General features: G+C 39.8%; 3 protein-coding genes across 4 annotated transcripts in view; all 3 read right to left on the bottom strand.

The window, feature by feature from the left end:
- Positions 1-2,842, bottom strand: part of ppp1r13bb (protein phosphatase 1, regulatory subunit 13Bb) — a 54,897-nt gene extending 52,055 nt beyond the window's left edge. The window contains exons 1-2 of one of the 2 annotated variants that reach the window (XM_057822878.1): positions 2,495-2,842; positions 2,157-2,282 (exon numbers count right to left, since the gene is read on the bottom strand). In XM_057822878.1, coding sequence (XP_057678861.1) covers positions 2,157-2,165 — 9 coding nt within the window. In that variant the 5' untranslated portion in view covers positions 2,166-2,282; positions 2,495-2,842. The remainder of the gene's footprint in view (positions 1-2,156; positions 2,283-2,494) is intronic. The other variant, XM_057822879.1, reaches the window with a different exon arrangement.
- Positions 2,843-4,122: 1,280 nt separating this feature from the next.
- Positions 4,123-6,804, bottom strand: eif2b2 (eukaryotic translation initiation factor 2B, subunit 2 beta). The gene is made up of 7 exons (XM_057823250.1): positions 6,496-6,804; positions 6,067-6,187; positions 5,842-5,993; positions 5,610-5,773; positions 4,518-4,751; positions 4,372-4,438; positions 4,123-4,304 (listed from the first exon to the last, which is right to left on the bottom strand). The coding sequence occupies exons 1-7, from the start codon at positions 6,665-6,667 to the stop codon at positions 4,147-4,149; spliced, it is 1,068 nt and encodes a 355-aa protein (XP_057679233.1). The 5' UTR covers positions 6,668-6,804; the 3' UTR covers positions 4,123-4,146.
- A 2,518-nt stretch (positions 6,805-9,322) lies between these two features.
- Positions 9,323-14,983, bottom strand: tmed10 (transmembrane p24 trafficking protein 10). Its single transcript, XM_057822024.1, has 5 exons — positions 14,720-14,983; positions 13,585-13,705; positions 13,432-13,505; positions 10,471-10,597; positions 9,323-10,285 (listed from the first exon to the last, which is right to left on the bottom strand). Exons 1-5 carry the CDS (start codon positions 14,894-14,896, stop codon positions 10,164-10,166), a joined length of 621 nt encoding a protein of 206 aa, XP_057678007.1. The 5' UTR covers positions 14,897-14,983; the 3' UTR covers positions 9,323-10,163.
- Positions 14,984-15,023: the final 40 nt, after the last annotated feature.

The following is a 15,023-nucleotide window of genomic DNA, read 5'->3' as shown; positions in this document are numbered from 1 at the left end:
CGACCGAACAGAACGACCGGGACCACCAGTGCAGCGGACAATGCCGTTGAATCCGTGCTGTTCGCCGAGCAGAGACAGGTGGCGATGAGGGAAAGTTTTACCCCGGCTGTCGCAGCCACAACAGCGTCATCTCTCAGTTAGTTATGTGTAAATAAATTGTTAGTCTGCTATCAAAAGCTCTATTTGTTTTGTTGTTTCTGTTATTTTGTAAAAGGAAAACATTATTCAGATGTTTGGGATCTAACTAAAGCAAAAAATACCTGTGTTAAAGTCAAAGTTATGTTTGAAATGTATGCTTTCACAAAAAGCTCAATTTCTCCGTTTTTTCATCAGAAATTGGGAAATTGCTCAAACTAAGCTGTTTTCAAATGCTGATTTCTAAAGAATGGAAAAAAGATTAACTTAATTTCTTTTCTGCTGAAAGAATAGAGTTGGTGGGTTCCATGTTTATATAGCAATAGAACAGAATTTTCCGTGGGCCTTGCAAAATCAGCCAAAATCCAGTAAACCGGCCGGGAGCGAAGGGCCTTGCTCAGGTGAAAATGGCTGGGAGTGAATGAGTTAATAATAGAGGTGTCCCGATCGATCGCCGATCACGTCATTTTCAAAGTAACGGAATCAGCAAAAAAATATCGGACATGCCTTTTTTCAATATATATATTTTTTAATTGAATCATTTTCTAATTGTATTTAACGTTACAGACATAATATGTTACACTTATCCAGAGTCTTTAGTTTAGGCTTAAGGTAGGGTTATCAAATTTATCCAGATAACGACGGTAATTAATTAAAAAAAAAAAGTATCACGTTAAAATATTTACCGCAATTAATGAATGCCCTGCACGACCCACTCACACATTGTCGCGCTCAATCTGTAATGGCGCCATTTTACCCACGCAGAGAGCTAAAAGGCAGCGTAAAATGAGTAGTGTGAATTTTGGCAGCCTTTGGAACCTTTTTTTAACTGGCTAAAGCCTTACAATCCCTCTCCTTACGATTAGAAATATCGTGGGAAGCAATGCAGTAATTGATCTTTTTCTTTACACACTATTTTTTTCTCAACGCAGAGAAGATATATCAATTGGTAGCACTAAGCACAGTCATGGTTGCACTTCCCATCATGCATTTGGGCATGGCTACAGTATCATTTACTGAAAGCTCAACAAATACACTAGATGGCAATATTTAGTCACAATATACAAAGTCACATTTATCCTTTAAGAATTACAAGTCTTTCTATCCGTGGATCCCTCTCACAGAAAGAATGTTAATAATGTAAATGCCATCTTGAGGATTTATTGTCATAATAAACAAATACAGTACTTATGTACTGTATGTTGAATGTATATATTAGTCCGAGTTTTATTCATTTTTTTCTTAATGCATTGCCAAAATGTATATGATCGGGAAAAATTATCGGGAATGATTGGAATTGAATCGGGAGCAAAAAAAAGTAATCGGATCGGGAAATATCGGGATCGGCAGATACTCAAACTAAAACGATCGGGACTGGAAGCAAAAAAACATGATCGGAACAATCCTAGTTAATAACGTTCACAGTACAAAACATCCAGGAGGATATTTCTCTCAAAGCAGCTTCCTCCTCGAGTTCGGGAAATTCACCGATTAATGTTATGCTAACTCTGATGCAGGTCCGTGTTTCGGTAGCAAAATTAGTGGTGTGTTCCCCACCTCCACAACATTGATGTCTTTTTACATTACTTACAGTGGCTGCTGCAGCTGGCGAAAAAGGGGACGGAGGTATAAATGAACTCATTATATCATGCAAATAAGGTTGCTTAAAAGTTGGTGGGGACAATTTGAGCATCTTGAAAAGTTGGCAGTGTTATGTTGTCCCTATCGTCCTTATGCAAACGTACACCCTTGCATTTAGGGTACGCCTTATACTCCGATGCGGTAAGTGTTTTCAAGATTGGTTATAAGGAGGACATGGATATTATCAAAAGAAACAAAAAAGTATGTTTTGTAATAAACTGACAAAGTCAAAATCAGGTGAGGCGAACTCGAACTCGGGTGCAAAAAAGATGTGATTGGGACAAATCCACTCATGACAGCGTCATGTCAAAATTATGAAGGTCTTATGACAGTCTTATAAATGTCTAATAAAGTGTTACCACATAAATAAATTCACCTACCGGCATCATATTGGCAGGTCCAAATTGGCATCGGCAAAAGTGGCAAAAAGCAAATCCGCTGATGCTCCCACTTTCGCCTGAGATAAAACTGCGCTCACCTCGAACCAAGCGAACCTCGGTTCCTCACTGAAACACATCAAAACGGAACATAACTGCACCGTGACACAGCCGAGATGCACAATTATAGTAACAAACAGTGATGTCAACAAATGGCTTTAAATGGCCCAGGCGTGGCTCCCGGACAGCTGCTGCTGTTGCTATGAGCGCAGCCGTAAAACGCCTCCAAATACATGACTGTAAAATTACTAAGAAATGATACAAAAATATGCTTTACTCACCACTCACCGCTGTCAAAGATGAATCATTGTTTTCCCGTGTAAATACGCCAGACGCTGTCGTTTAAAGGGCATTTATAAAAAGCCAAAGCAGCCAAGTGTCATCCATCCATCCGAGCTAGCTCGGCAAGCTAGCGAAGGTGCTAATCCGCGCAAGCCGCCTCCAGCTGCGGCTCAACGGGCGACTGTTTTCACCAACTCGGCGTTCGTTGACACCTTCGATGTAAAATGAATTAAATTAGGTGAAAATTAAGTTGTTTTGGGTTAACTCATGTGGAGAATCATCGCTAGCTGGCTGGTTAGCCGACGAGTGCTAGTGGGAGAAAATCGACGGCGGTGTTGTTGACGGAGAACACCGGACGGGCGGTGCTTTACGACGGATGGGAGGTGCTTACTTACTCGGGAAGCGAGAGTGACAACCAGGAGAGGAAAAGTGAGGAAAAAACACTTGTTGAAGCATTCATTTAGGGAGTAAATGTATTTTTTAAATTATAATTTCTATGTAAAACGTTGCTATGTCTTAGAAGCGTTTTTTCATCCGAAAAACTGATTTACATCTTTTTTTTTTTAATTCATTAAAAAAAAAAAAACACTATCATTGACGGTGATAAATCAATCCAATTGCCGTCAATGACATTAAAAGATGAGCAATAATAGTTTCAGTTTAATAAATTGGACGTGTATTGTTGTCAATTGAATGGCAGCCTATGAGTTGAAGAACCAGTCGAGAGGAGCGGGAATTCGCGCTGGGAAGTCCGCCCAAAGTTCTCAATTTTCGGCCTTAAATCATCCACAAAATGATCAATAAGAGTTGCGGTTTAAATTCATTGGACGTCTATTTTTGTTAGTGGCATTAAAAGATGAGCAATAACAGTTCGGTTTAAATAAATTGGACGTGTATTGTTGTCAATGGCAGCCTATGAGGTGAACTTGAAGAACCAGTCGAAAGGACCGGGGATTCGCGCTGCTTAGTCCACCCAAAGTACTCCATTTTCGGCCTCCGATCAAGAATTCATGACGTTAGATTTATTGGAGTAGTACGTTTTTTCAATGATTAATAATAATTTTGTGATTTTTCAAGTGAATAAGTGAATTTTTTTAAAGGCATGTTAATAATTTTAGGGCGTAAATGTGAGACGTTTTTGTGTGAAGTTATTTTGGAGTATGTGATATTTTGAACCTTTTTGTGAGTTTTTTGGAGTGTAAATGGGAAATGTTTTTGTGTGAGAAGCTATTTTGTTATGAGTGTTTTTTGTACCTTTTATTCAAGGTGTTTCGAGGTAATTTTTGGGTGTAAATGTGAGACGTTTTTGAGTGAGAAGTTATTTTGGTGGATGCGTGTTTTATTGTATTTATTCGAGATTTTTTCATGTAAATTTTTGGGTGCATGCCATTTTTTATGGTCGCATTTTAGAGATTTTTCTGGTGGACATTTTGATGGATTGTAAATGAGTTTTTTGGTTTTAAATAAATAAGCGATCGTGCACGTGAAAGGTTCCTTTTTTTGTAGTGATCAATGCAGCTGTACTAGTGCACCACCTTCTGGTGGACTACCTCCATAACAATCTGTCCCGTCACACACATTTAACAAACCGAGCTAAAAATAAACACAACAGAACAAGATCAGTTCTTTAAATTTTTTTTTTAATGACCAATTACAATTCATGATCCTCCGGGTGGTACAACTCGCTCATAAGGCGGTAGATGTACGAGGGGGCGTGTCCTCCGAAGTTTGAGATGAAGAGCGTGATGAGCTCCGGCGGAACGTAGTCGAAGACGGGACAGTGGACGTTCACCTTGGACAGGATCTCGCCTGAAATATGATAAAAGAATGACGTATTTAAGATGATTATCGTGAAAGTGTGTGTAATTTAAGTTACCTTCAGTGAACGGAAGCACTTCGTGGGGTGAGACAAACTTATGGAAGGTGTTTTCTTCATTGGGGAACTGCCAACAAAAGAAAAAAAATAATAAGAAGAAAAAAGTCTTATTATTGTTGACATGTCTTTTAAATGTGCATCGTCACCTGAGGTGAGAGCTTGAACATGGGCGTGCAAACGATGAGCGGCGTGGAGTGGTGCTTGGCCGCCAGGGCTAACGTGTGCGTCCCGTTGACGGCCCTCAGGCCCCCGTTGGCCAGGACCGTCTGCGTCCCGATGATGACTTTATTCACACGGGAGATGACCGCAAAGATGGCGGCGTCGGCGATCACCGTCGTTTCGATGCCGGCTTCGGATAAACTGGTGGCCATCTTGTGACCCTGATGCAAATAATAACAATTTGTATATTAGTAACATTTGGTTATTATATTTTAAACAATATTTTTCTTGAACTAATACATGTCCAAAGCAATTTTAGTTATTAGCTCATTGTCTGCTATAGACGGCGCAAGATGTCCAATCCAATTTGAACGGGAGGCTAGCAGCGATCTGGATTAGACGTCTAGCGCCGTCAATGGCAGCAAATAAGATAAAGTGATATTCATGTTTTATTATTTTTGTCCTTTTTTTTGATATTTCAAGATCATTTCTTGTCAAAAACAATCATTAGAGTCTACATTTTTTACATTTCAATGCAGTTTTTTTAACATCACAAAACCCTGTAACTAAATATACATACATACATTTGGGATCTAGTTATAAAAAAAATATATTTTTCTAATTATTTTCCTTAGACACTCATTTCAATTTTAAGGGCAATTGATATTTCTATTTTTCTTAAAATTACTGTGAATTCATATGAAGTGTTAACATAAACTGCTTTTTAAAAAAAAAAAAAAAAAAATTGACTACCTTATTTTCTGCACTATAAGGCGCAACTAAAACCCTTTAATTTTCTCAAAAGCCGACAGTGCGCCTTATAATCCAATGCGCCTTGTATATGGATCAATATTGGTTAATCATGGCAGGACATTCCTTTTACCACAGCTCCATCTAGTGGATGCATAACGCAACCACTACTACTACGACTACTATTACTGCACCTTATTAAATACGTATGTTGTAATAATTATATTATTTCCAACAAGAAAATTGATGGATATTGATTTTATTCTCGCGAAATATCCATTCCCGAGCAAATTTAAATCAAAACGGACATTTTCCCAACCAAACGTCACCTGGCAAAACGGTGCGCACTCGGCGACGATGACGTGAAATTTGCGTTTACGCGCCGCGTCTTTGAGGAAGGCCTCCACGGTGCGAGAGCGGCCGATGGTCATGATGACCTCGTTGGAGTGGATGTGCTCCAGCGCTTGCATGGAGATGTTGTCGGTCGTCCCGTCTAAACGAAAAATAAAAACAGAAATGACGTTCAAGTCTGACATCCCAAACATTGCGTAAGACACTCACCGAGTTCCGTTAAAAGCTCATTGATAGCTTCGATAACGTTAGCTTTGAGTGGCGCGAAATGCTGGCGAAAGTTCTCCTCGCTGAGCGCTCCCGTCGTCAGCAGTTTGTGAAGAGATTCCTGCTGATCCAACTCCTCACTACTACCCCGAGACCTGCACATATACAGGATAAATTGTCATTTTTTACATACGAAATATATCTACTTTAAAATTCCATCTTATTTACCTTGCATACTCCTCCCTTATAATCTTCAGCACACGTCTGATCATGTTCCCGACGGTGGTTTCTGATGGTTGGGCAGCAACCATTCGTCGGCCCTCCTTACGGATGATTTCCATTAAGTCGCCTGGGATGTTAAAAAAATTCAATTGTCATAAACGTAACATAAAATCGAAGTTTTAAATGGTGAGAAATTATTAAATCAGTGCGATTGACGGCGATAGACGTCTATTTCGTTTCAACTGAGAGAGGCTGACAACATATAATCGTATCCGAACTGAATGGAATTTGACGTCTATCACCGTCAATGGGAGCCAATTTGATTTTAACTCGAACCCCTTACAGTTTCGTTGCTTATAATATCACTCACATTCAAACCATGTCAATTATATGATCATATTTTGGAACATAAGGTTTCTATAAGGCAAAAAATACCTGCGCTACTCCACCGAGCCTGCGACGTGATCCTGCGGAGCAAGGACGTCGTTTCTCGGGCTGTTTCCGCCGAGCCCCGTAGTGGTCCGGTGCCGCTCCCGCCTCGCTTCAAGTCGGATAAAAATGCCTCGACTCGCTCGGTTAAGTCTGTTTCTCTATCCCCGCCAGGCATTTTGGCATGAAAAATGAGTTTTCGCCACGGGAAAATAAAAAGTTATGTCGCGAGTTTGCGAATTAACGGCAAGTCGGCCATTTTAAAACAGGAAGTGATTCGAAGAGACATCCGGGTTACGGTGACTGTGGCGGTCGTTGATTGGGTGCGGTGTCGTTAAGGGTTGCATCACTTTTATGCATGCTAGCCTGATGCTAGCATAGGTTCTCTACGTTCAATAAATAGTTTTTTAATATGAACAACCGTTATCAAATTTATAAAAACAATTCATTAAATTGCACAATTGACGAAATATGACCCAATGTTTAAGAATATTTGAGAAAACATTCGTTTATCTGTAGTACACAAAATTGTCATTCCCAATCAGTGCAAAGGTTATTTATTGTTAATTCCTAATTGATGGTTCAAAATGTTTGTAAATAATATTGACCAAATTATTAAGTTGAGAAAACTGTGGCAATTTAAATCCAACCAAATGGATTCATATGGCATTTGTTTTAGAAGAAGCTAATGTTTTCTCAAAATTACATGTGTATTTGTGATGTATTTGACACATTTCTTTGTACAACCAGAGGTGAGTAGCCAAAAATTAGACGTAAGTTGATAATAGTACTCAAGTAAAAGTAGTCATCCAAAAATTTAATCAAGCACAAGTATTCAATGAATACTCAAGTAACATTGTAACTGTTTAGAATATGAATTTTTATGAAATAAAGGAAAATAATGTTTCCAGCACATCATCTACAGACAAATTCCCTGAGCGAAATATGGGTGGCGCCATTTTGGAAAATTTCTGCTCCGAACTTCCGATTTAGAAAGAACAACATGAATAGAGTAACGCACGAATGCTATTTTTAGACCGTGATGTCGCCATCTTAACGCAGAAGTGAGACATTATATTCATGCCGTCGCATACAAACCATGTTATTTCTGCTTGTTTTCTCCGGTAATATTTCAAAAAAGAACATGTCGTTCCAACACTGCTGCTTACACTATTTCCATTCATTTAAAATTAGGGACAAACGGGAGGTTGACCTGCCTAGCCACAATTGCTAACGTCATGAATATTAATGAGCAAAAGAGACGTGCAGCTTGCGGTAGGCTATTGCGGTTGAAGTAAGCAGTGTGGTGACAAAGTTAAAACTGCAAAATCAAACCAGAGGAACCCATGGTATCTCCAAAAATGGATTCAGCACGACGTAGATGAGGCTCTGAAACTTTCTGTGCTGTGCGTAAACTCCTGAAAGCGCCTATATACTGTATATATGGTTTGAAGTGGTATGTTTTGAACAGCGTCCAGCTTCAAAGGCCCAGTGTGGATCTACCTCGCCATACGCCTTAAATCGAAACCAGCTGCAGACAAGAAGTTAAGGATGTGACTTAAATGTAATTGATAGCCGGGCCACTTGAGTGACCAAAATGAGGTGAAATTACAAATATCACATTTGCCAAATTCAGAAGGGTTGACACGGATTTTGTTGTTTCAAAGAAATAAGGTATGTACATATAAACACAAATACTATGTCATTCTTTTTTATTGCAGATAAAAATGAAATTGTACTGTACCATAACCTATGACATAACCATATTAGGCCAAAAGATGACACAAAAATCGCCAAATTCTGATCAGAACACTAGGAACATCATCCGTACTTTAGATTTTTAAACATTAGTAACAGTTCAATCTTAATTTTGCCTCATTGAGGTGACAACGTCAACCATTGGCTTTTAGGGACCACATTACCATGCAGTACAATAGTATTTTAAACGACTTTGGAATGGTTTTGATCCCCCCACTCCCGCTTTATGCACTGTCAAGTGATCAAAATTTGACTGAAATTAAATAGAATTTCCTTGTGGGGCAAAATGTATACCGTATTTCACACGTTCAAAGAGCACGAGCGCCCTCTAGTGGAGAGGTCAATAGGTAAAATCTTGCTAAGGATACAGAACCCCAGAAGTTTCACATGTGCATCCAACGAACCCTTTGGAATTAAGAAAAAAAAAATTTTTTTCAAAACTGATTTAGCTAAGCTATAGCAAGCTAATATCCAATTCCCATTGAAATTACTTCAAATTTCAAATATACTATAAATATTTGTGGGTTTTCTTGGTTTTCACTTTGGAAACTGATTTTTGTCATTTCTACATTGTCATTTTAGAGCTGTATTCTTACATCACAGATTATATTTATAGTGTAAAATATGACTCAAATGTTTTGGTTTTTTCTTATACTTACTTGTACCAAGTACGGGTCATCTTTCCACTGAGCAAACTAGCTAAAGAAATGGGAGTTACATCCGCTTATAAATTGGCGGCAAACCAGTCCAAAACAGTCTAAAACGACACTTTGCCGTTAGTCAGTGAACGAAAATAGGGCCTTGTGTGTTTTAACCCTCGCCGAACCCCTTGGACTTACTCACCAAACCCAGTTTAAGAACCCATGAAGAATGAAGAGCCAAAATGTAACGACTATAATGTAGCCCAAAGTAGCAGAGTAAGAGTAGCATTTCTTTTTCACAAATCTACTCAAGTAATGCATTGTGAAAGAACTCTAAGAAGTACATTTTCCTCAACAAGTTACTCAAATGTAACAGAGTAAATGTAACACATTACAACCCACCTCTGTGTACAACTTATTAAAAACTCCAAATGTAAATCCATCCAATATTTTATTGAATAAAAGCCCAACACAAATTTACAAAATGCACCAGTCAACATAAAAATCAGTCGCGCACGATGCATACGTTCGCTGTTAAAAATGCCTTTAGAAGGAACCCCGTTAGAACAGAAGCAAACCATGTAACTGCGCCTCCTAAGTACCCCGAAATAGAGAAAAAAAATTAATGTACATTGGATGGATCTGCAAGTACTAGAAATCGGGAAAATTTGCTTGTTCATGAAGTCAAAACATTTTGCAGTGTGTAAAAGAGCAGCCTCACACACAATTTAGTTGGTAAACAAACTCCTCTTTGTAGTGATGGCTGTCGGCATTTTAGAGGACTGATAGAATCCAAACATGCAAGCGTCGGTGACCTAATTCAACATAAAAAAAAAATTACAGTGACAAACCCATTCCCCAAAACGAGATAGCTGTGGCTAAGGGCATTTACAGTATGAAAACACAACTAAAGACATACAACGCGTATGCGAATGGATCGACGTGACAAACGAAGCACAGGTTCAAACAGCCTTCACTTGATAAAGAGGGTCTCCTCGGCAACATTCTGGTGGCACGTCCGCTCCCGACAAAACAGAGCTTTTTTACAGGCGGGGTCGCTGGGACATTGGACAAACGGCGCGTCTCCCTTTACAGCGCTGGTCGCGATACCGCAAAAAAAAAAAAAAAAAGCAGGCCCGGTGGTTTTATTTGGTGTTGTCGGACCTTCGAGTTAAGTCTGGCGTCTTTGAAAAAATAGAATTTGAGGCAACCCCCACCCTAAACTTCACTTGCCGTCCGAGGAGAATGGATGTTAGGACGTGTGCTCAGAGGGTTCTACTCGATGAGCTTCTTGGCCTTGAAGAAGTGGCGCAGGTAGAAGACCTGCCACGTGGCCAGACCGATCAGGCAGCACATGGAGAAGATGCTGAAGTAGAGCACGCGCGTGTTGGTGGACTCTAACGCGGAAGAAGAGAGTTTAAATTAAAAGTCAGTGGTTGCCGTTGAATGCCATGGACGTCCAATCCGCTTGAAGTAGGAGGATGGCAGCGAATAAATGAACATTCGTTCATTCGCTGCCATCCCTCCTACTTCAAACGGATTGAACGTCTACTCGTGATAAAGTCATTCTAATCATTATTACCGTTAGTGTCCCTCATTTCTTCTTCTCGCTTCTTCATGTAAGCAAAATCGTTGACGATGGACTCCGACAGGTCCTCCAGTCGTCGCAGCTCCACCTCCAGGGGTTTCAGTTTCTCCACTTTGGCAATCTGGAATCGGCAAACAGAAATATCAGCTTTTAAGTAGGTGTTATGATGTTCGCCCAGTAGGTGTCAGTCTAAGACCTGCTATAGACAATGAACAAAGCCACGTTAACGCTGATACACTAAAAATGGACCGACATCGCAGACTTTTAGTTATGCGTTTGGTTTTAAAATCAAAATGTCTGACATTTTTCACAAGTTTTTAAAAGTTTTTAAAAAATTGTTTAAACGGTTCACTGATTATTATAATACATGTCCAATTATTTCATAATCATTTAATTAATTGGTTTTGACACCTCAACTTTTATTTTTCATGCACAAATTGATGAATAATCCCACAATATGGTAAGATTGTTGATATATGGGTAAGGAAACCATACTAGGATAGTCTACAAACAAAAAATAAAAAGGAAAAACAAGCTATTTTCTTTGCTTCATACGGATTGGACATTTATGGCTGTCAGTGGCAGCCAATGCCAGGGAATGAGTTCATTGACAGGTCACTCCCTGCCGATTTTTTGGGCCATTGACCGGGTCACTTCCAGCCAATTTTTTGGCCATTTACAGGGTCACTTCCAGCCAATTTTTTTTGTCATTTACAGGGTCCGCTTCCAGATTATTTTTTTGGCCATTTACAGGGTTCGCTTCCCGCTGATTTTTTGGCCATTTACAGGGTTCACATCCCGTAGATTTTTGGCCATTTACGGGGTCACTACCAACTGATTATTTTTTTGGGCCATTTACAGGGTTCACTTCCAGCTGATTTTTTGGCCATTTAAAGGGTTCACTTCCAGCCGATTTTTTTGGGGCCATTTACAGGGTTCACTTCCAGCCGATTTTTTTTGGGCCATTTACAGGGTTCACCTCCAGCCGACTTTTTGGCAATTTACGGGGTCACTTCCTGCTGATTTTTTGGGCCATTTACGGGGTCACTTCCTGCTGATTTTTTGGGCCATTTACGGGGTTCACTTCCTGCAGATTTTTTGGCCATTTACAGGGTTCACTTCCTGCAGATTTTTTGGCCATTTACAGGGTTCACTTCCTGCAGATTTTTTGGCCATTTAGAGGGTTCACTTCCTGCAGATTTTTTGGCCATTTACAGGGTTCACTTCCAGCTGATATTTGGCCATTTACAAGGTTCACTTTCTGCTGATTTTTGGCCATTTAAGAGGGTCACTACCAACTGATTTTTTTGGCCATTTACAGGGTTCACTTCCAGCCGATTTTTTGGCCATTTACGGGGTCACTTCCAGCCAAGTTTTTGGGCCATTTACGGGGTCACTTCCAGTTGATTTTTTTGGCCATTTACAGGGGTCACTTCCAGTTGATTTTTTTTGGCCATTTACGTGTACACTTCCAGCTGATTTTTTTGGCCATTTACAAGGTTCACTTCCAGCTGATTTTTTGGCCATTTACAAGGTTCACTTCCAGCTGATTTTTTGGCCATTTACAAGGTTCACTTCCTGCTGATTTTTTGGCCATTTACAAGGTTCACTTCCTGCTGATTTTTTGGCCATTTACAGGGTGCACTTCCAGCTGATTTCTGGCCATTTATGGGTCACTCCCTGGTGATTTTGGGCCATTTACCGGTCACTTCCTGTTGATTTTGGCTTACTGAAAAGGAAATGAGTCACATGTGCCCAAATGAATAGGAAGTGACAGGAATTTGAACTGTAAATGCCCCCAAAACATGAAGTGTTCACGTTTAAGTGCCATTGAACATGCTAGATTGTCCAGTCAAAAATAAATTGGATATCTCGCGGTGTCAATGGCAGCCAGTGAGCTAATGTAGACTACTTTAACTCATTTGTTTAACTCGTTTGTTTTTTTTACAAGAGACATCTCTGGGTTCTGATTCAATTTAGCGCCAAAGCACAAAGCTGAAAATCCATTTTAAAGCAATAAAACTGGCCACTGGATGGCAGTAGCGCATTTGGTAAGACCCGCAACCCGATTCAACGGCAACAACGGCCGGTCCGCACGGCCGGGGTGCCGGCGGAAGACTACCGAATGGAGAACAACCTAGAGGACGCCCGGGATGCCAGGGGCTGGACGACCGAGCAGAAACACCGGGACCACCAGTGCAGCTCACGATGCCGTTGTCGTCATTTCGCAGCGTCATCTCTCAGTTATGTGTAAATAAATTGTTATTTTACTATCAAAAGCTCTATTTGTCTTGTTGTTTATGTTATTTTGTAAAAAGAAAACATTCAGATGTTTGGGATGCAACTAAAGCAAAAAATAGCTGTGTGAAAGTCAATGTCTGAAATGTATGCTTTCACAAAAGCTTGATTTCTCTGTTTTTCATCAGAAATTGGAAAACTGCTCAAACTAAGCTATTTTCTAATGCTGATTTCTAAAGAATGGAAAAAGATAATAACTTTTTTTCCTGCTGAAAGAAGAGAGTGTAATCTTTCTTTTGCTGGGTTCCATGTTTATATAGCAACAGAACAGAATTTTCTGTGGGCCTTGCAAAATCAGTCAAAATCCAGTAAAACGGCCAGGAGCGAAAGGCCCTGCTCCGGTGGGAGTGAATGATTTAAAGGAAGATTTTGGTAGCAACTTGTTCCTTTGTTTTTTTTAAACAGTGACACCTTTTAAAAACGATATATCGATTCTCAGTGGCAGCGTATCGAAAACATTTTGGGCTACAAAGTATCGCGATACATCACCTTTTCGATATATTGTCACACCCCTATGTTTACATAGTTTATCCAACGAATGTAGTCTACCACATCAAATAGTTTTAGTGTGCACCATGTGTGTGCTGGGAGTAGTTTCTCAGCATTTATCATCACGCTCATTTATCAAGCACGGCGTGAGAACGCCCGACACTTTACCTCTTCATAGTTCTTCGCCTCCACGCCGTGCTTCATGTCCAGGTTGACCAACTGGTCGGGCACTCTTCCAGTTCCTTTACATCAACAAATATTAAAAGTTAGACTGTACCTTACATTTTTTCCCTCTTGATTCCAAATGAAGGTGAAACTAACCCATTGGGAATTTGCTCTCAAAGCACACTTCGAACATGTCGTAGTCCTCCGTGGTGAACGCAAACTTCCCTTTGGTGGCGTCATCCTTGCTGTAAAGTGTGTGACCAGCCGAATCTGTGATCTACGACAGAAAGCAAAACCTAAACAAAAATGGATTTTTTTTTTTTTTTTGCTGTCAAAATTTTGAGTCACTTTAACTACTTGGATGCACTCAAATATTGACAATATTTGTCTCCAAAAGTTAATAAAATGACTAGCCATATACAGAAAATACAATACGGCTAAAAACGTAAATATTTTATTTTTTCCCCAGTTTCACTGTGACAAAGCACATATTATGCACTGGTGTACAAGAAATATTAGGTTGTTTCGGTGATTTCTAAATTTTCTTTTGCATGTACATGTGCATTTTGGCTAATTCATCAACAGAGTACAAAATTATGGAATTCTAAATTTGAAAAAGAACAAAAATATTACTGACTCCTAATTTTAAAAAAATCATTTTTAAACCATACATTTTACTTTAAACGCGAGTTTACGTTTTATTTTAAGACAAAACCAACAAAAATTACGTTACACAAATAAAACATGCCTGCATTTCAGCCAATACAACTTGTTCTATACAAACTACAATATTGACAGGGTGAAATTAAAGAAAAACGTGCAAAAAAGTATTTTCTTTCTAACTTAATAAATTTTAGTCACAATCAATCAAAAACACGGAGAAAATATACACAATTCACGTCAGTGTCCATGTAGCTCCGTGGCTAACGTTAGCATGACGTCAGCAGCTGCCATTTAGGAATTAAGGCGTTAAGCGTGACGTGTAACAGCCGGTGCAACCGAAACGAACAGAAATTCGCTTCTCATTTCCAATATCAACACAAAATAATATTTTATAAAAGTGCCGTGAAGTGTAAAGCTGCAGTTTGCGCCGGTTAGCTCGTACTATTAGCCAATTTAAATCAGGAAGTTATATTTGTTACGGGGGCCGACTTCAGTTCGTTAGCCACATTGCTACCAACAAGGAAGCCTTGCTAACAACTTTAAGTTTGACCTCCCGAAAGAAGCTTAACTAAATATGTCGAGATAAAACGTTAAAGTCTTTCGGGGCCTTCGTTTGAAGCAAGCTCACCTTCAGGTTTGTTTTAGTATTCGCCTGCTCGCTTATTTCGTACTCCCCGGTAACGAGGACGTCCTTGTGGATTTCCTCCCGCAAGCACTTTCTCGAGTTGACCGGCAAAAAGAAGGAAATGGAGGACGCCGACTCGATGAGAAACGGTAAAAGCAGAAGCGTCGCGAACCGAGCCATGGCTAAAAAACCTAAGACCGACCAACCAGCCAGTGCCAGCTAGCCCGCTTAACAGCTTCCTGCTTCGGCGACGTCAAACCGGTTTGAAGCGGGCCGCAGCGACACCAGTTGGTTGGAATGGAAAACT

This window comes from Corythoichthys intestinalis, chromosome 19, assembly GCF_030265065.1.
Source record: "Corythoichthys intestinalis isolate RoL2023-P3 chromosome 19, ASM3026506v1, whole genome shotgun sequence".
Classification (NCBI taxonomy): Eukaryota; Metazoa; Chordata; class Actinopteri; order Syngnathiformes; family Syngnathidae; genus Corythoichthys; species Corythoichthys intestinalis.
Note: the sequence above shows the minus strand (reverse complement) of the source record. Positions and strands in the feature narration are given on the sequence as shown.

What these genes read in the sequence shown, in the direction of transcription:
- eif2b2 (XM_057823250.1), bottom strand. Translation starts at nt 6,667, where the DNA reads ATGCCTGGCGGGGATAGAGAAACAGACTTAACCGAGCGAGTCGAGGCA. An exon ending in ATAAGGGAGGAGTATGCAAG is followed by an intron (nt 5,994 to 6,066) that starts GTAAATAAGATG and finishes GTATATGTGCAG; the next exon opens with GTCTCGGGGTAGTAGTGAGG. An exon ending in TGTTCAAGCTCTCACCTCAG is followed by an intron (nt 4,439 to 4,517) that starts GTGACGATGCAC and finishes TTTTGTTGGCAG; the next exon opens with TTCCCCAATGAAGAAAACAC.
- tmed10 (XM_057822024.1), bottom strand. Translation starts at nt 14,896, where the DNA reads ATGGCTCGGTTCGCGACGCTTCTGCTTTTACCGTTTCTCATCGAGTCG. An exon ending in AGGCGAAGAACTATGAAGAG is followed by an intron (nt 10,598 to 13,431) that starts GTAAAGTGTCGG and finishes TGCCGATTCCAG; the next exon opens with ATTGCCAAAGTGGAGAAACT. An exon ending in AGAAATGAGGGACACTAACG is followed by an intron (nt 10,286 to 10,470) that starts GTAATAATGATT and finishes CTTCCGCGTTAG; the next exon opens with AGTCCACCAACACGCGCGTG.